At 38.0% G+C, this 26,228-nt stretch overlaps 1 protein-coding gene across 4 annotated transcripts in view; it reads right to left on the bottom strand.

The window, feature by feature from the left end:
* The window catches only part of CLCN3 (chloride voltage-gated channel 3), a 104,292-nt gene extending 83,206 nt beyond the window's left edge, over positions 1-21,086 (bottom strand). For 2 of the 4 annotated variants that reach the window (XM_082727280.1, XM_082727283.1), the window contains exons 1-2: positions 20,528-21,086; positions 7,668-7,843 (exon numbers count right to left, since the gene is read on the bottom strand). In XM_082727280.1, coding sequence (XP_082583406.1) covers positions 7,668-7,827 — 160 coding nt within the window. In that variant the 5' untranslated portion in view covers positions 7,828-7,843; positions 20,528-21,086. Of the gene's footprint in view, positions 1-7,667; positions 7,844-19,613; positions 19,655-20,527 lie in introns of all 4 variants that reach the window. The other 2 variants (XM_082727281.1, XM_082727284.1) reach the window with 2 other exon arrangements.
* Positions 21,087-26,228: the final 5,142 nt, after the last annotated feature.

Genomic DNA, 26,228 nt, shown 5'->3' with positions numbered 1-26,228 from the left:
TAAATAAATAAAATCTTTAAAAAAAAAAAAATGACTTATAAGTTTCAGCTCAGTTTTATAGATGTGTAGCCAAGCTAGTGACAATTTGGAAAACACTGCAAGGCATGAAGAAGATTAAAAGCAGCCAAATTCCAACACCAAGAGAAAAATCATTATTTTGGTGTATTTCTCTCCAAAGTTGTGTGTACATATATATATATATATATAATATTTTAAGAGAAATGATAACACATTATAAAGATTTTGCCCTTTAAATATAATAAGCCTTTCCACTCTTACGGCCTACAATACAAGTCACTCTATTCGGTTACCCAATGTGTATTCTGTGGCTGGCTTATCTTGAAAGAGAACCTTCAACATGGGGCCAAGTGTGTTCTACAGACCCCTGAAGACCCCCAACATCCTTTTCAGGGGACTGATAAAGCTGAAACTTTTCATAATAATACTTTTCATAATTTAAATTATTATTTAAATGATATATATGATCAGTTTCCTACTGCTAATGTAACAAATTAACACAAACTTTGTGGTTTAAAACAATACAAATTTATTCTCTTGCAGTTCTGGAAGTCAGAAGTCTAAAATCAAGATGACTGCTGGGCTACACTGCTTCTGGAGGCATTAGTATACAGTACATTTATGATATTCTGGCAAGATTCACAGATATATTTTAGAGTATTTTGTATAGATGGATTCTATAGAAGGTTTCAGAAGTCAACAGTGTATGCGTGTATTTGTTTTTAATTTATTTTTATCTATTTATTTATTTATTTTTTTGCTGAAGGTTTGCTACATATTACATAGCAGTGATTTTAGAATTATCTTTTGGAGTTATAATAGTTATTTGTTTTATTTCAGCCAGTTTTCTTTAGGAAACTGAAGAGCCTAACAAAACCTAAGACTGAATAGAAGCCACTAGAAGGCCTCGTAACAAAAAGTGGAGGATAGGTATCCTTTGTGAAAATATTTTACATCTGCCAGAAGATAGAGTCCAATATATCCAACAGGAAAGGAACATAGAAGAAAATAGAAACAGCTAGAGTCCCTACCATTAATTAGTTACTGTGCTAAAGATTCTACATATATTATTCACATAATAAAGTCTCAACACACACTTAATTCTCACAGCAATCATTTAAAGAGTACTCCTCCTCTTTAAAGAGGAATAAAAAAACAAGGCATAGAGAGGCTAAGTGACTTGCAGAGGTAGTAACTGGCAGAGCCAGGATGTAAATACAGGTCTACAACTTAAAAGCCACTAAACATAACAGATCTTCATTTAACACATATGCCAAAACACTATCAGTACTTTCCAGTGATCAACTCCTTATTTTTCTGGTATACTAAAAAAATACAGAGTCATGAAAGAATATTTAATACCCGACTGCTTGTCCAACTATCCACTTAAATGCTGCCCAGACATTAAGCAGACACAGAAACAAACTCTTCCCTCTGACATCTGCATCTGCCCTAGTCCATAAGGGTAGATCTGAGACCGTTTCTTCTAGGATGTTCCCCTTCCAATCGCTGTTAACAGAACCCTATCAGCTATGCTGAAAGAAAGGATATCACTACCTTACAAAAGAACATTCACCGTCTCACAACATAATACATTTTCCTACTGCTGGGACTTCATGTATTAGCTCCCCTTCTAGAACAGTCTTTGCAATTCTAAAGGGTTATCAAAATAATATCCTTTTTCTTGAAGTATAACATCTAAAATCTGTACCACCCAATTTAACACTTACATAGTTAACTGTCAACTGCTGTTCCACATCTTGTACTTCAACTAAACTAACTAATCTTCAAGAACCGAATCTGTATGGAAAACAAAAATGGCTACTTACTCTACAGTACTCCAATTTCTTCCTTGCTAACAGAATTTTAACTTTGTTTGGCTGGTGCTGTGCCTAATTCCAAGGAACAAATTATGATTGTTCTAACCAGTCAGTAACCCCACTCCTCTTTGTCAGTCATCAGTCTAGGTATGGGCATGTGATCCAATTCTAGTCAGTGATATAAGAAATCTACTGATACAGTTCTAGGAAAAGTATCTTCTCTGGTAAGAAAAAGAGCAACAAAAAATCCTTTTTTATACCCTTGCCCACTCCTTCCTAATTGGTACTCTCTCCTATTGAAAACCACAAATAAAGACATCATCAATAGTTGATGGCAGCGTGGAAAGACGGAAACACTTATGTCCTCCTAGGGGTTTTTACTTCCTTGAGTTAATTCTGTATCTGTATATAAAGAGTTAATTCTGTATCTGTATATAAAGAGCCAAGAAGCTACTCAAACACATAAAAATGGGTACACTATTAAATATCACCTGATTTTCCAAATTATGGATATAAGTGTTTATCTGGTTTATAACTTTATAACTAAAATTAGGAAAAAACACATTAGTAATGAAGACAGCAAATGACTAATAAGAGCAAAATACTGCATTTTCTTTCTGTATTTTTTTTTTTTTAAACAAAAAATATCCAGAACTGCCAGGGAACATACAAGGCACTAAGAACTTAAAGTGGCAAGATTCTGAAGAAAAAAATGGAGCAGGTAAACAACAGTCTCAGCAACTTTTTGCCCTTGAGCCTCTTCCTGATTTATAAGTATAGAGACTGAGAACCCTAGCAGAAAGTGAAAGTGGGGAGCTTTTGGCAGTCTTACGGGGTCAAGGAGACAGGATCTGAAGTTCAGAATCACCAATGTGGACTCGAATGGTCCAATGTCCTGGAGAAATGAGATAGAACAACTCATTCTATGATACTTTTCCCCCTAAAAATATTTATGGTTCCTAAATTTCATGAGCAAGAGGCCAAGAAACTAAGCAAAAAGTGGTTAAGAGACTAAACTGATAAGGAAAGCTGTCAGTAGTCTCAAAATGTAAGGAGATAAAAACTAAATTTTAGCACCCAACAAAGAGAAGGAGTCTTAGTAAACACATAGCTTTCTACTAAAATCCTCAAGGGCTATGCCCTAAAAATAAAGTAAGTCAAAATATAGACCATCTAGAAAGTCTGAAACCATAAGGCAAATTCTCTTGATCTTTAATGGGATCATTGTAATTTGCTTCTACACAACCTGTCTACCAAGAAAAAAATTAAACACACTACAGGTGAAGGTATCATCATCCGGAGCATCTTTAATTTTTGTATACAATATCCAGCATTCAATGAAAAATTTAAAAGCATACCTGAAGTCTAGGTCAAAAGACTGGAAAAACAAGAGATAAAAATAGGCAACACATAAAGACCCAGAGGTCCATGTAGAATATTCAGGTATGGACTTTAAACAATCAATATGTTTAAAAACAAAACAAAACAACAACAACAACAAAAAAAACAGAGAATTTCTACCAGAGTATAGCAATTTATAGGAAATTAATCAAATCGAAATGTGATGGTTGAAAAATAGCTGAAATTCAAAATTTGATAGAAAACAATGAGATACCACTACATACCTATTGTAACAACTAAAATCCAAACTACTGACAATACCAAATGTGACAGGTACATGGAGCAATAGGAACTTTCTCATTCACTGCTGGTGGGAATGCAAATGGTACAACCACTTTAAAAGACTATTTTGCAGTTTCTTATAAAACTAAACACACTCTTATCGTATGATCCAGCTATTACATTCCTTGGTATTTACCCAAATGAGTTAAAATATCCAAATGAAAAGGAAAAAAAAAAGATTAAAAAAACAAAAACAAAGTGCCTAAGAGGAGTGCCTAAGAAACACAAGGATCTCAGAGAAAAGATCTAACACATGTAACTGGAGTCCTAAAAGGAGATGGCAGAAAGAATGGCAGAAACAAGACTTGAGGATTCACTGGTCAAAATTATCCAAAGATTTAAAAAAAAAAAAAAAAAAGGAAAAATAAAAAACAAGTCACAATTCAAGAGGCTCTAATAACCCCAGACTGGATAAATACAAAGAAAACCACACTTAGGCAGCCCTGGTTAAGTTTCTCAAAACCAAACCCTAAACAAAGAAAAAATTCTTAAACGCAGCAAAAAGGGAAAAAATTAGACCGATACCTGACTTCTCAACAGAAATAATGGAAGGCAAATGACACAAGAATTTATCTTTAAAGTGTTCAAAGAAAATGACTATAAGGGAATCCTCAGTGGCTCAGCCCGTTGAACATCTGCCTTTGGCTTAGGTCATGATCCCAGAGTCCTTACTTAGCAGGAAGTCTGTTTCTTCCTCTCCCTCTGTCCCTCCCCCTTCTCATGCTCCTGCTCTCTCTCTCTTGCATGCATGCAAGCTCTCTCACTCTCTCAAATAAATAAAATTATTAAAAATTTTTTTAAAAAGAAAGAAAATGACTACGGGGATGCCTAGATGGTCAGTTGGTTAACCATCTGCCTTCAGCTCAGGTCGTGATCCTGGGTACTGGGATCAAGCCCCACAGTGGGCTTCCTACTCACCAGGAGCCTACTTTTCCCTCTGCCTGCTGCTGCCACTTCCTATTTCATATGCTCTCTCTGTGTGTCAAATAAATAAAATCAGAAAAGAACTATAAATCTGGAAATATATAACTGCAAATATATCCTACAAAAATAAAGGGGAAACAAAAACTTTTACAAACACTGACTGAACTTACTGTTAATAGTAATGAAAGGAAATCCTAATGAGAGTTGTTCAGGCAGAAAGATAACTAATCCAGACCGAAACATGAAAATGCAATACAGAATCAAGAGCAACAGAAAAAGTAAGGACTAAATCTAAATAGACACTAATAGAGTGCTAAATCTAAACGGGTGCAGCTAAATCTAAATAGACACTAACAGGGTGCCTGGGTGCCTCAGTCCATACAGCATCTGCCTTTGGCTCAGGTTACCATCCCAAGGTCCTGGGATGAGGCCCTACAGTACTCCCTGCTCAGTGGGGAGTCTGTTTCTCCCTCTCCCTCTGTCCCTCACGCTGCTTGTGTGCATGTGGTCTCTCTCTCTCTCTCTCTCAAATAAAATCTTGAATAAATAAACAGTCACTGACACGAAACAATAATGTCTTGTGAAATATAAAATATATGCAAAATTAAAACAGACAACAATAGCACAAAAAGTGGGAGGGGGGATAAAATGAAGTAAAATATCCTAAGGTCCTTGCATTCTACATAGAGTGGTAAAAGTACTAATTTTATAGAACTAAAAAGTCAAGAGTACATGTTATAATTTCTAGAGTAATGCACCAAACAAAATACAAGACAGTGTGTAACTAACAAAGTACTGAGAAGAACAGAAATAGAGAAAAAGAAGGGCCATGACAAACAGGAAACAAAAACAACAGATTTGAACTCAACTATATCGGTGATTACATTAAATGTAAATGGACTACATTACATGGTCTACAGGACAATAAAAGACCAAAGTGAAAAACAAAACTTAATATATATGCTGGCATAAAGAAATAAAAATATTTCAATATAACAGAGTAGAAAGTCCAGAAACAAATCTACAGAAATATATCCACTTGATAGATGATAAAGATGTCACCGCAGTACACAGGAGAATGGAAGGTCTTTTCAATAAATAGTGCTGGATAAACTAGTTATCCATATGGGAAAAAAATGAATCTAAACCTTTAACTTATATCACATATAAAAATTAGTGGCAAGGTAGATGATAAATCTAAATGTGAAAGGCACAAAAAATAAAACTTCCAGAAGAAAATCAGCTAATTCCTTCATGACCTTGAGCTATGGAAAGAGATCTTAAACAGAACACAAAAAGACAAAAATAAAGGAAAAGATGAACTGGATTTTATTAGAATTGATGGCATCTTCATCAAAAGATTACATTAAGAAAGTGAAAAGGCATGCCAGAGCAAGAAAAGACATCTGCAATACATGTATCTGATAAAGGACTCTTAATCGGAATACATAAAGAACTCATAAAATAGGCAATAAGACTAAAGAGGCAATCTAAAAATCCAGTAAACATGCAAAAGAGGTATTTAAACTCCTAAGTCTTCAGACAAATGTAAAATAAACCCGAAATGTGAGAATACTGCACCCACACTAGAATAGCCAAAATTTTTAAAACTGAAAATACCAAGTATTAGTGAAGATGGGGAGGAACTAGAACTCACACACACACCTGGTATAATGAACATGCTATAACTACTTTGAAACTATCTTTGACAGGAGCTAGTACTACTGAGATCCACATTCCCTATCACCTAAGAATTCCATTCCAGGGTATAAACCCCCCAGATTTGAATAATATTATGTGTGCTAAAATACAGGTACGCTAAAATAACAGCATTATTAGTGACCAAAATCTGAAAGAAAAAAAAAAACTAAATATCTGCCAACAATATATGATGAATAGAACAGAAAAACAGCAGCATATTTACACAATGAGATACTACATGGCAATGAAAATAATTACTGCTATACTCAGCAGCATAGATGAATCTCAAAACATAAATGAACCAAACACAATAGAGTATAAATAGTATAATTCCATTTATATAATGTTTAAATACCAATAGAAGTCAAAATAATAGTCACTTTTGAAATTGGAAGGGAAACAAGGGAGAATTCTGAAGGAACAGGTAATGTTTTATTTTTCGATTGAGGGATAATAATGACCATATGTTCACTTTGTATAATTTCTACACATAAGATCTGCTGATTGTTATGATGGCTAATTTTATGTCAACTTCACTGAGCAAAGGGATGCCCAGATAACTGGTAAAACATTATTTATAGGTATGTTTGTGAGGGTCTTTCCATTAGTATTTGACTCAGTAGACTTAAAAAAGGTGACCTAACCAATAGCAAGTAAGCATAATCCAATCAGTTGAGGATCTCAATAGAACAAAAGGGAGAGGAAAGGTTAAACAGCTCTTTGCTGGATGAAACATCTATCTTCTGCCTTCAGACATCAGTACTTCTAGATCTGCAGCTTTGAAACTTACACCACTGGCTACCTTGGTTCTCAGGTCCCTGGGTTTAGACTAAAACTATATCACCAGCTTTCCTGGGCTTTCAATTCACAGATGACAGATTGTAGGCTTCAGCTTCTACAATCAGGTGAGGCAATCTTTCATCAGAAATCTCTTTCTGGGGCACCTGGGTGGCTCAGTGGGTTAAGCCGCTGCCTTCGGCTCAGGTCATGATCTCAGGGTCCTGGGATCGAGTCCCACATCGGGCTCTTTGCTCAGCAGGGAGCCTGCTTCCTCCTCTCTCTCTCTGCCTGCCTCTCAGTCTACTTGTGATCTCTCTCTGTCAAATAAATAAATAAAATCTTAAAAAAAAAAAAAAAAGAAATCTCTTTCTGGATATCTCTATGTATATGCTATTAGGTTCTATTTCTCTGAGGATACATCTCCATACTATGTTACACTTAAATTTTTAAGCTTACCCATATACAAGGTTTTCTTTCTCTCTCTCTCTCTCTCTCTCTCTTTTTTTTTTATAAGGTTTTCTTTTGAGTTAATGAAAATGTTTTGGAACTAGATAAAAGTGATAGTTGCACAACATGAATGTGCTAAATGCCACTGAACTGAACACCTTAAAATGATTGTTTATGTTATATGAATCAACTCAATTAAAAAATAAAAAGGTACGCAAAAAACCAACTGCAACAATGTATAATTTATTAGACATTAATTGCCACAAATATTAAAAGCTGTAATGCCAAACTTACCAACTGCTGTGTCACCATCTAACAAATTGTCATCTTCAGAAGTCTGAAAGTCCATAATAACACCTGCTCCATCTAAAAGCTCCTCATCACTACTTGCACTTGTTATACTGTTGTAGCTGTTTCTATAGTATCCTCTATGGAACAGCTGCTCAGACTCCATTTAGCTGTCTGATTATCTGAAAAAAGAAGAAAAAAATGGTTTTAACATTTTCCCAATATCTAATGAAAACCACCTAGCTTAACAGGACAAAAAGAAACTTCTGATTTCTATATTTAAAAAAATATTAAGGTTATTCACTGTAACAACAACTAACAGCTAACTCTATGTCTTTTGGGATGATTTAATAATTCCATTCTCACTATGCAGCTACAAAAAGGAATGGATTTCTCTGGGAAGTGGCATAAAACAATCTGCAAGATCAACTGTTTAGTTAAAAAAGTACAGAGAAGGGGCACCTGGGTGGCTCAGTCGTTAAGCATCTGCCTTCAGCTCAGGTCATGATCTCAGGGTCTGGGGATCAAGCCCTGCATCAGGCTCCCAACTCAGCTAGTAGTCTCCCTCTGCCCATCCCCCTTTTCCTCTGCCTCTCCGCCTGCTCTCTGTCTCAAATAAATAAAATCTTTAAATAAATATTTTTAAAAATGTAAAAGTACAAAGAAGTGGGACACCTGGGAGGTTCAGTCAATTAAGTGTTCAACTCATGATTTTGGCTAAGGTCATGATCTCATGGATCATGAGACTGAGCAGGTATTGGGCTCCACACACAGCAGGCAAGTCTTCTTGGGATTCTTTCTCCCTCTCCCTATGCCCCCCCCCCCCCCGCATGACCTCGAGCATGCACATGCATGCTCTCTCTTTCTAATAATAAATCTTTTTTTTTTTTTTTAAGTATAAAGAAGTGTTTAAGATATACTACAGTACATGTGAGGGTTTCTTATCCAAAAAAGGCAGGGGAGTCAGGGAGAGGAGAGGAAGAAATATAGTGTATAGCTGTTTGTGTACATACAGACTATCTCTGGAGTGATTTCCAAGGAAGTTGCCTACAGGAGAAAGGAACAAAATGACTGAAGTACCAGGTCCAAAAGGGAGACTCTTTTGTCCCTTTTGAGTATTTTGCCAGATGGAAGTACTAATTTTAAAATGCTGTAAATTTTTTTTAGTATTAATTTCATTCTCCTTTCATTATTATAAAATTTAAATCTTCAGAGTCCATTGTCAAGTATCACCCATAGAAAATACGATAATAAGCAATAATTTTCATTTTTTCAAAGCAATAATACCAAAAATGTTTGTTTTCATTGTTCTTACTCTCTAAAAACAATATGACTCCTGAATAGTTTGATTTTTTTAAATACACCTTATCTGCTCAACATCTAAATAAGAGTTCAAGATATTAGCAATAGCCTTGAAAGGTTCATGTGTGGGACTTGAAAGATACAGTCAGAAAAGCAGTCAAACCAGTAAGCCTTGTATAACAAGAATATGTCATAATAACTATCTATGAAAATAAAAGGTAATGGCACTAAACATACTCCAATTCTAGTGCTGAATTCTACACTGAGGATTTGAAGTGTTTTAAGACAATCTCTTGTCCTTAGTAAACCATCCTTCTGCACAGGGAAAAATAACCTCAAAGAGCTACAACAATTAAAAATTATTTGTAAAGATTTTATACTTCTTTTTAAAAAAATAAAATATTGCCCAAAACTATTTTTAACAGATTTATTATTATAAATTTCTTTTTTTTTTTAAAGATTTTTATTTTTTTTTTTTATTTGTCAGAGAGAGAGCGTGCGAGAGCGAGCATAGGCAGACAGAGTGGAAGGCAGAGTCAGAGGGAGAAGCAGGCTCCCCACGGAGCAAGGAGCCCGATGCGGGACTCGATCCCAGGACGCTGGGATCATGACCTGAGCCGAAGGCAGCCGCTTAACCAACTGAGCCACCCAGGCGTCCCTATTATAAATTTCTTAACTTAAAGACTACGTTAGAGAAGGTGAAGTTTTGAATACTCCTCAAGAGCATGTTTCTATTCACAGCATCTGGCACATAATATACAAATAGCAAATGTCAAAACGTCCAATTGTTACTCAGTCAATAACGTAAAAAAGAGAAATGTATTCAATTTTCAATAAACAAATGCTCTCTACAACAATATTAATCTGGTCATGGGAGAATAACCAAAAACCAGCACAGAGATTACAAAGAAAAACTTAGCTGCTTTGCATTACTGCATCATTAATGTTTTAGGGTTACCTCTACCAAAGGCAGCCTATTATAACTTACCGATAATTGTCAGAACATAATTAAAGCAAGAGTTTTATGTTTAAAGTAAATGTTAAAACAGAATAGTATGAAAACAACTGCTCATGCTAAGAACTTTGCAGTGTCCATAGAGGCAATCAAATTAAATATTGTGGCTCTTGAGTAAATACCCAAAAGCCTTTTCAAAAATAAGCATGAATAGGGGCACCTGGATGGCTCAGTCAGCAAGCATCTACCTTTGGCTCAAGTCCTGATCCCAGGGTCCTGGAATCAAACCCCGCATCGAGGCTGCTTCTCCCTCTCCCTCTGACTGCCACTCCCATTGTTTGTGTTCTCTCTCTCTGTGTCAAATAAATAAAATCTTTTAAAAAAAAAAGCATGAATAATTCCAAGAATCCTTTTAATTTTGATGTATCAAAGCAACATATGCTAAGATTTTGGAAAAAATACAAGGATTCTATTCTTCACTTCTTTACCTCATGATCAGACTAGAAGGGCTTTAAGACATGTGATAACACACATCAATAAACATTAGTTGGAGGCTACAATTTTTTCATCACTAAAAAATCTCTCTAAAATAATTACAAATGTCTGTGTACTGGGACCTCAAACAGCAAGTTCCAAGATATCTCTTCCATTTATTCTTAAAAGTGCCTCAAAAACCATTAGTGATAACTGGCAACTTAATTCTTTGAAAATGTTTTTAAAACTTAATTTCGGGGTGCTTGGGTATCTCAGTGGGTGAAGCATGGGGCGCCTATTCCGGTTCAAGTCATGACTGCAGGGTTGTGAGACTGAGTTGGGCAAGGAGCCTACTTAAAATTCTCTGCCTGCCCCTCGACACCCCCCCAACCCCCTCTCACTCTCTCCCCTCTGGGGAAAAAAAAAACAAACAAACTTAATTTCACCAATATCTCTGAGATATCTATCCCCCACACCTTTATAATAAGAGCAACCAACTCTGTTCCAAAAGTCTATTAAACTCGGGGCTTGATGGGTTATTTCTACAAATTTGATAATTAAAAAAAAAAAACAAAAAACTATTCTCACAAACCTAGGAACCCACAGAGCTGTACACCAATCACTGTCAGTAGCCTTGGAACATGGCTAGTCCAAACTGAGATGTGCTCAAATGTAAAATGCCTACCAGATTTCTAAGGCTTAATGCAAAAAAAGAATGTCAAATATTCTGCTAATAATTTTTATGTTGATTCCATGTTGAAATAATACTTCAGATATTTTGAGTTACATGACTTAAAATTAGTTTTCTCTTTACCTTTTTAATACGGCTTAAAAAATGAAATTACATGTGGCTCACATGTGCAGCACAAATACTTATACTGAACAGCACTGCTACATTATATCCAAAATTCTATGGGAGCATAAAGGAAATGCACAGAAGAACTCTAGATACCAGTAATAATTCTTTTAAAGTTCTAAACTCAATTCCCAGGCTTGCTCACAGAAATTGATTTAAACCATAATACTGCAGCTGAAATTATGCATATTAAAAATACTGAAGAGCACCTGGGTGGCTCAGTGGGTTAAGCAACTGCTCATGTCTTGATTTCAGGGTCCTGGGATCCAGTTCTGCATTGGGGGGGGGGGTCCCTGCTCAACGGGGAGTCTGCTTCGCCCTCTGACCCTCCCCTCTCATGCTCTCTCTCTCTCAAATATATAAATAAAATCTTAAAAAAAAAATATTGAAGGGGCGCCTGGGTGGTCCAGTGGGGTAAGCCTCTACCTTCAGCTCAGGTCATGATCCCAGGGTCCTGGGACTGAGCCCCACATCAGGCTCTCTGCTCAGCAGGGAGCCTGCTTCTCCCTCTCTCTCTCTGCCTGCCTCCCTGCCTACTTGTGATCTCTCTGTCAAATAAATAAAATCTTAAAAAAAATATTGAAAATACTACAAAATCATCTTTTCCTCTTTAATTGCCAAAAAATGTATTTGAAATCATTTCAAAGCATAATAGACACAGAGTAGCCTACAAATGTATTCTTGCAGTTATAAAGATTAGAAATAACCTATGAAAATCTCCAGGGATAAAGCCTGGTCTACTGCAGTAAATTCCTAAATGATCACAACATACAATGATCCTGACCCCCTCTAATCTGATCTCCATATTGCAGCCAGCATTGTCTTTTCTAAAAGCAAGTCTGATCAGTAATCTCTCCCCACTCCACGGATTAAAGTCCTAATCACTTCTCACCAACCTATCAAACTCTTAAACACAGCAGGCAAGACCCTATGCAGCCTGGCCTCTGCCTAGTTCTATAGCTTCATTTTGAAATGAGTACTTCTTGCAGTACTCTGGACTCACCGATCTTCGTCTCAGTCCTACCAGGCTGTTTCCTGTTTTACAGCTCTCTTAACTTGGAACAAACCCTCTCCTCGCCATCCAACCAACCTTCCTATGCATTCTTTAGATCTCATATGAACTGTATCTTTATTTAACAAACTCTTAAACAGAGTTCACTATATGTATGACACCATCCTAAACATGACACAAATTTACTCAGTTTATATGAGTAAATTTAATATGGATTAAATACAATCACAATCCTAAAGCTTAGGTACTATTATTATACTCATTTAAAAGATGAGGAAACTGGACGCCTGGGTGGCTCAGTTGGTTAAGCAGCTGCCTTCGGCTCAGGTCATGATCCCAGCGTCCTGGGATCGAGTCCCATATCGGGCTCCTTACTCTGCAGGAAGCCTGCTTCTCCCTCTGACTCTGCCTTCCACTCTGTCTGCCTGTGCTCGCTCTCACTCTCTCTCTCTCTCACAAATAAATAAATAAAATCTTTAAAAAAAAAAAAAATGAGGAAACTGATGCACAGAGTTTAAATAATTTACCCAAAGTCATGGAACTAGTAAGGAAAGCCTCCCTGACCTACTTACTACTTGGGCAAATTTTCCCTGAGTAGGTCAAATTTTCATTGTTAGTTTTTTTTTTTTTTTTAGATTTTATTTGTTTATTTGACAGACAGAGATCACAAGTAGACAGAGAGGCAGGCAGAGAGAGAGAGAGGGAAGCAGGGCCCCCGCTGAGCAGAGAGCCCCATGTGGGACTCGATCCCAGGACCCCGGGATGATCATGACCTGAGCCAAAGGCAGCGGCTTAACCCACTGAGCCACCCAGGCGCCCCTCATTGTTAGTTCTTAGATCTCTCCTTTGTATCACTTACTACAGTTGTAATGTTATACTTATTTATGTGACTATTTAATTAGCGTCTTCCCAAATATAATATATATCATAAGGTCTGGCAAGGTGTCAATTTTTGTTCAGCATTGTATATTTGATGGTCATTAGCACAGCACCTGGCATATATTAGGTGTTCCATGTTATTTTATCAAACTTTTTGAAGTAATTGTGATTTCACATGCAGTTGTAATAAATCATACAAGGATATCCTGTGTACCCTTTACTCAATTTCCACCACTGGAAAAACTACAGAACAGTATCACAATCTAAATACTGACACTGATAGTACACTCAAGATATGTCCATCACCACAGCATCCCTCATGTCACCCTTTCATAGCCACACCTACTTTCTTCCAACCCTACCACCACCTCTCCTTAACCCCTGGCAACCCATAATCTATTTTCTGTTCCTAGAATTTTGCCATTTCAAGTATGTCATATAAATGTAGCCATACAGTATATTACTTTTGGGTTAGCTATTTGCACTCACCATAATTCTCTGGAGATTCACCTATGTTGTTATATATGTAGCAACCGTTCTTCCCTTTTTATTGCTGAGTAATATTCCACAGTATGGCTATACCCTAGTTTAACCATTCACCCACTGAAGAGTATCTGGCTCTTTTCTGGGTTTTGGGTATTACAAGTCAAGCTGCTATAAATATCCATGCACAGGTTTTTGTGTGAACTTAACCCTTCATTTCTCTGAGACAAAAGTCAGAGTGTGCAAAAACTGGGTCATATGGTAATTGCATGTTTAGTTTTTTAAGGAACTGTTTAGTTTTTTAAGGAACTACCAGTTTTACATTCCCACCAACAATAAATATATGGGTGATCTGGATTCTTCACATCCTTACCAGCACTTCCCACTGTCACCATTTCCTTTAAAAATTTTATTAAGAGACAGCACATGTGTGACAGGGAGCACGAGGTGGGAGTGGGGGAGACAAATGGTGAGGGAGAAGCAGACTCCCCACTCAGCAAGGACTCCGACTCCCAGGCACAATTCATGACATAAGCCAAAGGCAAATGCTTAACAACTCAGCCACCCAGGCATCCCATCACCACTTTTTATTTTAGCCATTCTGATAGGTGTGTAGTGATAGTTCACTGTAGTTTTAGTTTGCATTTCCCTAATGGCTAATCACGTTGAACACCTTTTTATGTGCTTATTTGCTATCTGTCTAACCTCTTCAGTGAATTGATTATTCATATATTTTGCCCATTTTCTAATTGGATAGCTTTTTTTACTGTTAAGTTTTATACTTCAAAATATATATCTAGATGCTAGTCCTTTGTCAGGTATGTTGTTTCCAAGTATTTTCTCCCACTGTGTAGCTTGACTTTATTTATTATTTTTATTTTTTAGTAAGTAACCTCTACACCCAACATAGGGCTCAAACTCACAACCCTGAGATCAAGAGTTGTATGCTCCACCAACTGAGCCAGCCAAGTGCCCTTGACTTTCTTCTTTTTGATAGGGTCTATCACAGAGCAAAAAGATTTAACTTTGATGAAGTTCAATTTGTCAATTTTTCCTTTATGGATTATACTTTTGGTGTTATCTAGAAAACTTAGGGGCACCTGGGTGGCTCCGTGGGTTAAGCCTCTGCCTTCAACTCAGGTCATGATCTCAGGGTCCTGGGATCAAGCCCTGCAATCAGGCTCTCTACTCAGCAGGGAGCCTGCTTCCCCCTCCCCCTCTGTCTGCCTGCCTACTTGTGATCTGTCTGTCAAATAAAAAATAATAATAATAAAATCTTTAAAAATCTACCTCCCAAATGTTTTCTTCTCAATTTTTTTACAGTTTTATATTTTATTTGTAAGCCCATGATCCATTTGGCATGAGTTTTTATATATGGTGTTAAGGCATAGGTTGAAGTCCTTTTTTTTTTTTTTTAATTTGGATATCCAATTGTTCCAACAGCATTTGCTGAAAAAAGTTCTTTCTCGGGGCACCTGGGTGGCTCAGTGGGTGAAGCCTCTGCCTTCTGCTCAGGTCATGATCCCAGGGTCCTGGGATCGAGCCCCGCATCCCGGCTCTCTGCTCAGCAGGGAACCTGCTTCCCCCTTTCTCTGCCTGCCTCTCTGCCTACCTGTGATCTCTGTCAAATAAATAAATAAAATCTTTTTTTAAAAAAAAGTTCTCTCACTGATTATTTTTTGCCTTTGTCAAAAATTAGTTGGGCATATTTGTGTATGTCTATTTCACAGTTTTATGTTCTATTCCACTGATCTATGTGTCTATACCTACAACAATACCACAGACTCAATTACTCTAGCTCTGAAATAAGCCTAGAAACTGGACAGATTAATTTGTCACACTTTATTCTTATTTTTCAGAATTGCCTTAGCTGTTCTAGTTTGCCTTTCCATATAAATTTTATAATCTTATCTATATCTACAAAATCTTGCTGGAGCAGTTAAAATTTATACGATTAATAAATAAAAATTGGTAACAAACAAATAGCGCATCTCTACTTGGATGCTATATGTAAACTCTAACTCAACAAAACTGAAGCTGAATAAATATTTGCCCCAAACTTGCTTGTCCTCCTACACTCCCTCTCTCAGCTTGTAGGATCATCATCTCCCTCACAGCCAAAATTAGCTGTCAGATTATTAATTTATCCGAAAACCATTTACTCAGTACCTATCACGTACCAGGCACAAAGCCAGGTACTGGGGTAATGAGTAAAATTTGGTCCCTATTCCCAAAGTAGTGAAGGTAAAAGATATATAAATAACTACAGTATGGTATGACAAATATCAAAGGAGAGGAATATACAAGGTATGTGGACAACACTAAAAAGGCATAAGTATGCTACCTGGAAAAGTCTATGAACATTTAATAAAGGAATGTTTAAGCTTAGTATTGAAGGATTAGGATGAGTGAACTGGGCTAACTATAAGGTGAAAAGTTAGTACAGACAAGGAAAAAAAGTACATGTGAAAACACAGCAGCATAGTAACAAAACCTGCTTGGGTGGCTTAAATAAGAGGTAAGGAACAAGAGAGTAGCTGGAGAGGTGGACACAGGCCAGATCAGAAAGGGAAGAGCTCATACATTGTGCAAAGGAACTTATTTACTCATTTATACACATGAGAAACCATTAAGAGTTTTTAAGACAAACCACATGACCAACTGAATTTTAGCAAGCCATCAGTAGCCCCAGTATAGAAGACAGAAGAGCAAAACACTGGAAGTCAGGTGACTCTAATTCCAGTAGAACCTTGAACAATCCTAAACATGAGATACTGAAGGCATAAATAACATAAGACATCACAATATGGAGTCAAAAAAATTCTGAGAAATATTTAAGAGGGCAAGGTTAACTAATAAATTGTGAGGAACAGTGAAGAAAAAACCCAAGATATCTGCAAGGTTTCTGACTTGACTGATTCAAAACAGCTGGAAGAAACAAATTTTAGTCTCCTACATCTTATGGGACTCAAGACAGGAGTGTTCTTTCCAACTATAGGATTACACATTTTGACTTCAGTTCTGCTGGGCCAGACTACAATGAAGGGAATAGTTACCTTCATTCAGTTCAAAAATCTAGAACCCAAATTCCAAACACTAAGTAGAACCCCACCAGAACCGGAGGGTGGGAGCAGAAATAGGAAGACTCTGTAAATCTGTGGCTAAGGGACTCACACAGTACATAGGTAAATAGGTACACCAATTTTCCATAGCTCCCAAAAAAGTTTTGCCTCTCTTGTAAGGGAGACTAGGTAGGGCTAAGGACCATGGCTAAGTTTCTAAGCCGTTACCAGTCAGCTCTCTGGCTGACTGGTAAGCTAAACAGAAAAAAAGGCACAATCTCAGTGAAAAAAGGAAAGAAAATCCCAAATATTAGTAACTAGAGAGACAGACAAGTTTCACAAGGAATGATGGCAGAGAAATAAAATGCTGACTGATCTAACCACTTGTGTGTAAGAAGCATTTTCATGTTAATACTTTAAGCATCTCATATACATATTCTAACTATTGCTAAGTAATGGTCAACAATCAAAAGGAAGCAATGCTCTCCAGACAGAGCCAGCCAGGTGCCCCTAAAAAACAATGTTTATTGATTAGTGGCATCATGATTGCATAGGTCCTACAGCTTTCAAGTCAAGTTCAACATAAACTGCATTACATACAGTCCTCAAAAGGGATGCTGTAATACTTTCCCAGAAGGTAATGTATAGCCATACAATAAAAAGCAATACAAGAGAGATGTCACAGAAGACAGCAGTAGTGTTTTAAGAGCTCGAAAAGAAATAGCTCTCATCCCAGTGTGACTGGTGGTGAGAAGCATTCTTTGGAGTCACTTGACTCAAGGTCACACTTGAGTTTGACCTTAAAAGTGGGATTTCATGGGGCAGACATGGGAGAAGTTAACTGAAGCAAAACTACTGGCATGAATCAAGCTATGGAGCCAAGAAGCCAACAAAATTATCTGAAGATGAGATGTGCACAGAATACAAGTCCAGTAAAAGATTTCACAGTCAAGTAAGTTTGGTTAACAGAGCAGACCCCATTCTAGAACTGTAATGGCTAACAGCAAGGAAAGGCTCTTGAGAAAATCTGTGGTAAACACTAACTGCGTGACCAAAATTTATGAAAAGTTTCTCAAATTTACTTTACCAAAGAATGACCCCTCTACTCCATACAACATCACAAAACTTAGGCCAGAACATTGCAATAGTAATAAAGTATTTATTCTGATACAAATTGTCACCACATACAAGATATAACAATAATGAAACTGATTTCTCCCAAAAGCAGTAATAAATTGATATTTTGTCTCTACTATTAAGTTAGTTCCATGTCCAAATTGTTGTGCTTATGTTTTTCTTCAAAAAAAGTATTAAATGAATAACCCTCTAAAAGAAGCAGATGTTTTGGGCACCTGGGTGGCTCAGTGGGTTAAGCCGCTGCCTTCGGCTCAGGTCATGATCTCAGGGTCCTGGGATCGAGTCCCGCATCGGGCTCTCTGCTCGGCAGGGAGCCTGCTTTCCTCTCTTTCTCTCTCTGCCTGCCTCTCTGTCTACTGTGATCTCTCTCTGTCAAATAAATAAATAAAATCTTTAAAAAAAAAAAAAAAAAAAAAAAGAAGCAGATGTTTTCTCTAAAGAAAGTTTCCTAGATTCATAAGAAATTTTGGAGCCATTCAAAAGTTAAAAATACTAGATAACTTTAGAAGTAAAAACAAAAAGAAAAACAAAAAAATTTTTAAAATATAAGCTTAGACTATAAAAAAAATGAAAGGCAAACAAAAATCCAACAAAAAGATGATGTGGAAGACTTACTCTTTGAAAACTAAGTAATTTTCATGATTGTACAAGACAAACTGTTCAACCACTTCTCAAAAGGGCAAAGAATATATTTATTTAACTGGTTCCAGTCAGACACAGATTAAATCTCTGTATTTAGCAATGCAAATGGGCAGTTTCCCCACATGGGTTGATCCTACAATTTATACTTAAGTGAAGAAAATTTCATCCTTAAAAATCAACACAAATCATAGCCACAATGTCTACATACACATATGAGTGTGAGTATGAGAAAACACACAAAAAAACTTTATTAGAGTAGAATAAAGGTTTCAAATATTTTCCAGTTTCTGTAATTTTAAATTATTTTTATAATTGAAAAATAAATGAACCGACGGTACCGTATCTCTCATCCTAACTTTTCCTCTAAAATTTTGACTAGTGTTACATGAAATATACTGCAGCTATTGAGAGCAAGCGCTCTGAAATCATACTACCGGTTGTGGCACTTACTAAGAACTTGGGCAAGTTAATTAAATCCTCTGTGCCTCAGTTTCCACATCTGTACAACAGGAAAACAAAATACCAGTTTCCTGGGGTTGGCGTGATAATTGAGATAATCCACAAAAAACCACAAATGATCCAAAATCACAGAAATCACTTAATAAATATTAACATTTATATGTGTTACATCACTGCTGATAAGTTTCACTGAAAACTCCGATGAAAGTTCCACAAAGCAGTGAGAGTGCCCAAATGCCACAGGATACTGCTTTGATATCTGACCCACCACAGAGATCAAATCTGGCTCCCTGAGTGGTCTGAAAATTATTACCAACATGTTACAGAACAGGAAATGGAAAGCCTACCAACAATACAACCTAGAAAATAGCCAATTTATTAACATAAAACCATAATCTCAGCAAATCCACTGTATATACCCATTACCAAGTTGGATTTTTACATTCTTAATGAACTATGTGATTGGAAACACATGCTTAAGACACAATTTCCAAAATATAAGTACTATATAGTTCTATTGACCTCTTAAAATCATTTGACACATTTTCCAAGCAAAGAATCAGTCTTTGAAGAGTGTGGGAGGTAGGGTGTGGGAGGGTGTTGGCATGGATTCTGCAAATAGTGGCTGTTCCTATCAACCAGAGGTCATAAAAGCATACTCAATTTGAGAAAGTATCTGTAAGTCACACACCTGGTTTTTAAGCCACACTATGCAGCAACAATCACCAGCACCTTTTAAGATGAAAATCAACAATATATACATTAGCACTCTTACAGGTACTCTTGGGCTACACAGATAGTATTTTCTAGTGACTCACAAAGGCACATAAAATTGACATCAGTTAAACTATTTCCATACCGACCTCGTCAAGAAAAGAATCTTGTAAATTAAATTAAACCGTTCAGAGATGAAAAGCAAAGCATTTCTGGAAAGATCCAACAATCAATGACACAAGCCACAATGATGCTGCATTAACTTAATTGCATGGATCAAAAAAGTTTATATAGTGAACTTCTGAATTATCAAAAAGAAAAAAAAAAGGAAAGAAAATGGTTGATTCAATTCTTATAAATAAGGGGTTTTTTTCCCTCCAAAACAAAAAGAAATTTCAGAAATCTTATACATATGTATAATAAGTAATTAACTTCCTGTGTTCCACTTTTAAATACTATACAAATAAAGCCTATTATATGGGGAAATTATTTGAGATTCTAAAATAGTTTCTAATCAAAGTTCAAGATCAAAACACAAATGTTACACATATACACAAATTATGTCTTGATAGAACACATAAATTTAGACTAAAGATAGAAAAACAGTATTATATTTGGGCAATTTTAGCAAAGGTAAAACCCACTCTCTGAGTTCAATATTTATCTTCTCCTGGGACCTACTTGCACTCTATTAAAAGGTCCTTCGACAGTTCCTAAAGGAAGTAGGCGAAATCTTAAAAGAACGTCCGAGGGTATATACCTAATCCGTGTAGGTTTGACATCATGTAGGTATCTGTTATAAGACAACCAAGACGAGAGCCCTGGCATCAGCTGACCCAAAATCTGTGAACATAACAGCTAACGAATCTTCACTCATACAATGCAACTCACCTTGCAGCTCAGAGGCATAGCAAAATCGGTGGCTGTTTTTTGCGCTGCCTTTGGATTCTGCATCTGTTTCAAAGCTAAAAACCTAGCTACCCTGGGAGCTCCACCTGAAGAAAGCTCGACACAACAAAAACTACTGCAATATAAAAGATACCTTGGGTTTTCTACTGAAGAGGTTACAGAAATTTTGCCAGGTGGGACCTTTTTTGTCCTCCTTCAAACACTGGAGAATCATTAAGTTAAATCCGCTTGCTTTGGAGGGCCCTAAAGTCAACTGCTTCCACCCAAAATTAAAAATAAAAATCTCCAACCTCACTTCCCTCTTAAAAGACTAAACCTGAATCGACGCTCCAACTCGGAAATGAAGTAGAATGCCTTTCAACCCACCACACCCTCTTCCCTCCTAACGCAGGCCAAATCCCGGCCGCGGGCGGACTGGGACTGTGAAAAAGGGGCTGTGGGTTCCGGACCAGACCGGCCCCGAGCCACGGAAGGGGAAGAGAAACAGCAGCACCAGGGAGCCCGACAGGTGCGTCTACGCGTGACGTCACCACGTTGACGTGAACGGCCGCTCAGCGTCTGGCCGCCGAACACCTCCCCCACCGGCCGCGGTTGGAGCCGCATCCGCGCCTATTGGGCAATGTGGAAACGGTGGGCGGGCCAGTGCCCCCGCCAGAAGGAGGGGCCAAGCGAGCTGGCCAGCCCTGAGCGACCGCGCTGGGGGTGAAACCTTTCCCTGGCGATTAGCTCACGTCACTCACGCTGGGCTCTTTGCCCCTCTGGTGACTTCGCGAAAGGACACGAGGCGGCCGCCTTGGGGGGAACATTGTCGGAAGGCCGGGGGGAACATTGTCGGAAGGCCGCAGGCACGCGCTGTCCCCGGCGTCCTCGGGGGGTCCGATTCCACGCCGGCAGGAGCCTCGGAGCAGCGTGTGAAGTCCCGGCAAGCGTCGGCCCCGAAAGCGGAAGGCTGAAGCGGCCGTCTGCGAGCTCTGCTTCGAAACAGATCGAGAGAAATGCCTTCAGCACCAGATGATGTCTGTGCTTCCAATCGCGAGCAGGGAATGCAGCGGGGCGCCCCGCGCCTCATATGTCGTTGAGGGTTCTGTGCCAAAGTTACATACAGAGAAAACGGATAACCCAGTTTTAGCTATTACGCAGTTTCAAGCATCATGCTTGGAAATTAAGGGTTTGGGGGAAAACACGGAATTTGAGGATTCCACACGGCCGAACTGAATTTATTTACTTTCAGCAAACGTTTATTAAATTAACGTGTGCCAGCCCCAATTCGGTAAACCCGGCCCCCGGGCTCGAGGGGTTTATATTCCGGTGCAATAATGAATAACTGTTCAAGAAAAGGAGCACTCTTCTTGAAAGAGTAATGTGGGAAGAAATCTTTACGGAGGAGTTGACATCTGAACTGGAATTTGAAAAAAGTTGACGCGCGGGTAGGGGGGCGGCGGGGAGGGGCAAACAGTATAGAAACCTCTGGCAAGGGAAGAAGAAATCTAAAGTTAGTTATGTGTTATCCTTTCTTCAATATAATATGCAAAATGTACTCTGGTGATAATGAACTGAGGTGATGATGCGGAAATCAGCAGTTACGCTAAAGAGTTCGTGTTTTATACATGGTAACTGGGGATGGTTGGAAAGTTTTCGTTTGTAATAGTTTTTCCCCGCAAAGTTGTTATGAAAATATCCACGGGGCACCTCTGTGGCTCAGTCCATTTTCTGGCTTCTGCTCAGGTCATGATCTCAGGGTCCTGGGATCCAGACTCCCTTGAGCCCCATGTAGGGCTCTCTCTGCTCAGTGGGGAGTTGGCTTCTTCCTCTCTATGCTCTCTTGCCTTCTTTCAAGTCAATAAATAAAATCACTTTTTTAAAGATTTTATTTATTTGACAGAGAGAGACAACGGGAGAGAGAACACAAACAGTGGAAGAGGGAGAAGCAGGCTTCCCGGAGAGCAGGGAGTCTGATGCGGGATTGGATCCCAGGACCCTGGGACCACGACCTGAGCTGAAGGCAGAAGCTTAATTACTGAGGCACCCAGATGCCCCAATAAAATAATTTTTAAAAAATAAAAAATATCCAAACGACCAGAAAACTTCAAAGAATAGTACATTGCATACCCATACGCGATGTTTATTTTCGTTTCTCTAAGGTATATGATAAATGCTGAAAATTTATGTGATGCTTAAATTCAAGTTAAAATAGCTGAATATGACATGGACATGACAGGATCAGTCATATTTTTAAAATTCTGCTATATTTGTTTCCTCTATATTGTGATTTTTTCCCTCTGAAGCGTGAGGAAAGTAGGATGCAGTCATTATACTTTACCCTTAGGTACTTCAACATGCATCTCCTAAGAATAACAACTTCCCCAGCACAAGAACAATAACATTATCACAACTAGGAAAATTAGCAATAATTCCCTGATACCCAGTACCAGTCCATACTTAAATTTTGACAGTTGTTAAAACAAATCCTTACAGCTTTTTTTTTCCCCCCAGACCAGGATTCAATCAGATTTCAAGCAAGGCATTTTGTGTATTTTTTTTTTAAGATTTTTATTTCTTTATTTGACAGAGATCACAAGTAGGCAGAGAGCAGGCAGAGAGAGAGGAAGGGAAGCACGCTCCCTGCTGAGCAGAGAGCCTGATTCGGGGCTTGATCCTAGGACCCTGGGATCAGGACCTGAGCCTAAGGCAGAGGCTTTAACCCACTGAGCCACCCAGGCGCCCCTTGTGTATGTTTCTTAACTCTCTTTTAATCTTCAAAGTTCCTCCCCCAATTTTTCATGATACTGATGTTTTAAAGAGACCAAGGACATTGTTTGATAGAATATTGCCATTAAATTGTTTTTTTTTAATAAATATTGTAGGCTGACTGTGTCCCCTCAAATATCCTCCCCCACCATAAATATGACTTCATTTAGAAATATGTTCTTTACAGATGTGATCAAAGTAAGGTCATCAGGGTGAGCTAATTCAGTATAATTAGTGGCCCTATAAGAAGAGGAGAGACAAAGACAGAAAGATGGCTATGTGAAGATGGGAGCAGAGTGGAGTTAGGCTGTCAAAAGTTAAAGAAAAATCGGGGCTACCAGAAGCTGGAAGAAACAAGCATTCTTCCCTGGAGACCTTAAAGAGAGTGTAACCTTATTGACACCTTAATTTTCAGACTTCTAGACTCCTGCACTGAGAAAATAAATTTCTGTTGTTTTAAGCTCCTCAGTTTGTGTTACTTCGTTACAGCAGCTAATTGTATTATAATTGTATTTGTATTAGGAAGCTAACACAATAACTTTAAACATTTTGAAACAATACAGAAAATTCAAATTGAAAGTTGATGCCTGCAAAACTTGACCAACCAGGGGGCGCCTGGGTGGCTCAGTGGGTTAAGCCTCTGCCTTCCGCTCAGGTCATGATCTCAGGGTCCTGGAATAGAGCCCCGAATCAGGCTCTGTGCTCAGCAGGGAGCCTGCTTCCCCTTCACTCTTTCCCTGCCTCTCTGCCTACTTGTGATCCTTCTCTGTGTCAAATAAATAAATAAATAAATAATCTTAAAAAAAAAAAAACCCTGACCAACCTTAGTTTCACTATCCACAAAAAAATATTATGAAGTATGTTTGGGGTAGTTTCCTAGCAACTTTCTAGGCATTTACAAAGATACATATAAAAATGTGGAGGAAACTTGATTCACCAGAAGCTCTGTTGAGAGATTCCTGCCTTAGCTTGGCCAGATATTTTGATAATTGTTTGGGGTAGAAGACCCTAGATGTGTATCAGCTGGTTCCCAGAATTCAGGGAAGCACATGAAGCTACTTGGCATGAAATAAGAGAACTTTGTTCAACTTTTGAGAAGGGAAAGGGAAAAAAAAGAGCCAGGTTGCCCCAGAAAAGGACTGGAGTAAATTGTTGGAGAAGAGGGATGCCTGGGTGGCTCAGTTAAGTATCTGCTTTTAGCTCAGGTCATCATCCTAGGGTCCTGGGATTAAGTTCCACATCAAGCTCCCTCTGCCTGCTCTGCTTGCTGCTCCCTCTGCTTGTGCTCTCTCCCTCTGACAAATAAATAAAATCTTCAAAAAAAATTGTTGGAAAAGAGTTTGCCATCAAGTGTTTTACAGGGGGATGTGCAAGAGAACTGTGTACTTTCCTTCCCTACCAAATTTTTATTAAACTGTGTATTACAAGTGCTTTTGACTATGTGTACTTCTTGGACCCTCCGGTATAAAAGTAATGAATATCTGACTTACATATATATCTTGATCTTCAAGGCACACAGAACTCAATAAACATTAATATCAACATTCTAGATTCTTCAACTCCTTTTTGTTAGCTGCATATAACAGAAAATGGGTGTAATTAGGGTCCTGGGGCAATTTATCTGTGGTTGCAGGACTGTGGTCTCTGCTTTCTTACTAGTTATTGACCAGGATTGCTTTTAGCTCCTAGAGACCGTCCTCGATTCCTAACCCCATGGCCCTCTTACCACATGGCAGCTTATCCATCTTCAAAGCCAACAGGAGAATTTCTCTTGAATCTCTCTTACTTCTTTCTAGGGGGTCACCTAATTAGGCCAAGCACACTCATCATAATCTAATTTTTTATTAATTTTAAGTCAATTGACTAATAAACTTATAATGAAAGTGAAATCCCTATATTCACAGTTGAGCCCACACTGTGGAGAGGCAATTACACCAGGTGTGTACATCAGAGCATGAGAAGCTTGAGGCCATCTCAGAATTCTGCCTACCACAATCCACCCTCAAGGCCCTGAAGATTTACAGGTAAAAAATTTTGTTCACCCTTTTCCAAGGTTCCGATTGGTCTCATCCCATACAGCATTAGCTTTAAGTACAAAACCTCATCTTAATCTAAATATCATCAGCTCAAACTCCAAAATCTCTTCCAAATCAGATGAAGATGAGGCTCCTGGTTGTAATCTATTAATTCTTCATTGGCAGACCTGTAAAACTAAAGAGCCAAGTTATCTCGTTCCAACATTCCCAAAATACAATGGTGGAACTGGTAGAGTATAACAGTTGCGAGCATTCCAGTTAAAAAAGAATAAAGGAAGATAGGAATCACTGTTCTCACCTATCAAAAGTGATGAAAGAGTGCTCCTTTCTTCCCTGATCCAATAGTTGGTTTGGGTTTTGTTTTGTTTTGTTTTTGTTTTTGTTTTGGAAAAAGGAAGTCCCCTTTGTATTACCCTCACCTGAAACGGTTTTATACCTTAAGAGGCTTAAGCACTAGCTTTATTAGTTCATTTATCCATTTCTACCTGCTGACAATGTCACAGACTAAAATCACTGTATTCACTTCCTGATTCAGTGCTGGCACCAACCCATAAATCATGTTTCTCTCAATGTAACTTTGTACCAAAACCCCCTTTGCTCTTCCCTGTCACTAGGTCTTGTATAAGTTTATAGCTAGGATTTCACACGTATTTCCATAAGTGTGAATCTCAGGCTATGCCACTTACATAGGCAAAACACTCCAAAAATTCTCATTATCTAGTTCTGGAACAATGAGGTCTTGTCACCCAACATACACAGTAATAGCGGGCCTCTCAAATGATCTTTGTAGGATCAAGAAATTTAGCTTCTTGCAATTAAAATAAACTGTACTCTATTAAAATGAATATTCCAAAAATTGCTAATCAGGTTTGCATGGAAAACCCAAAGATTAAAAATTC

Source organism: Mustela nivalis (assembly GCF_964662115.1).
Source record: "Mustela nivalis genome assembly, chromosome: 4".
Taxonomy (NCBI): domain Eukaryota; kingdom Metazoa; phylum Chordata; class Mammalia; order Carnivora; family Mustelidae; genus Mustela; species Mustela nivalis.
Note: the sequence above shows the minus strand (reverse complement) of the source record. Positions and strands in the feature narration are given on the sequence as shown.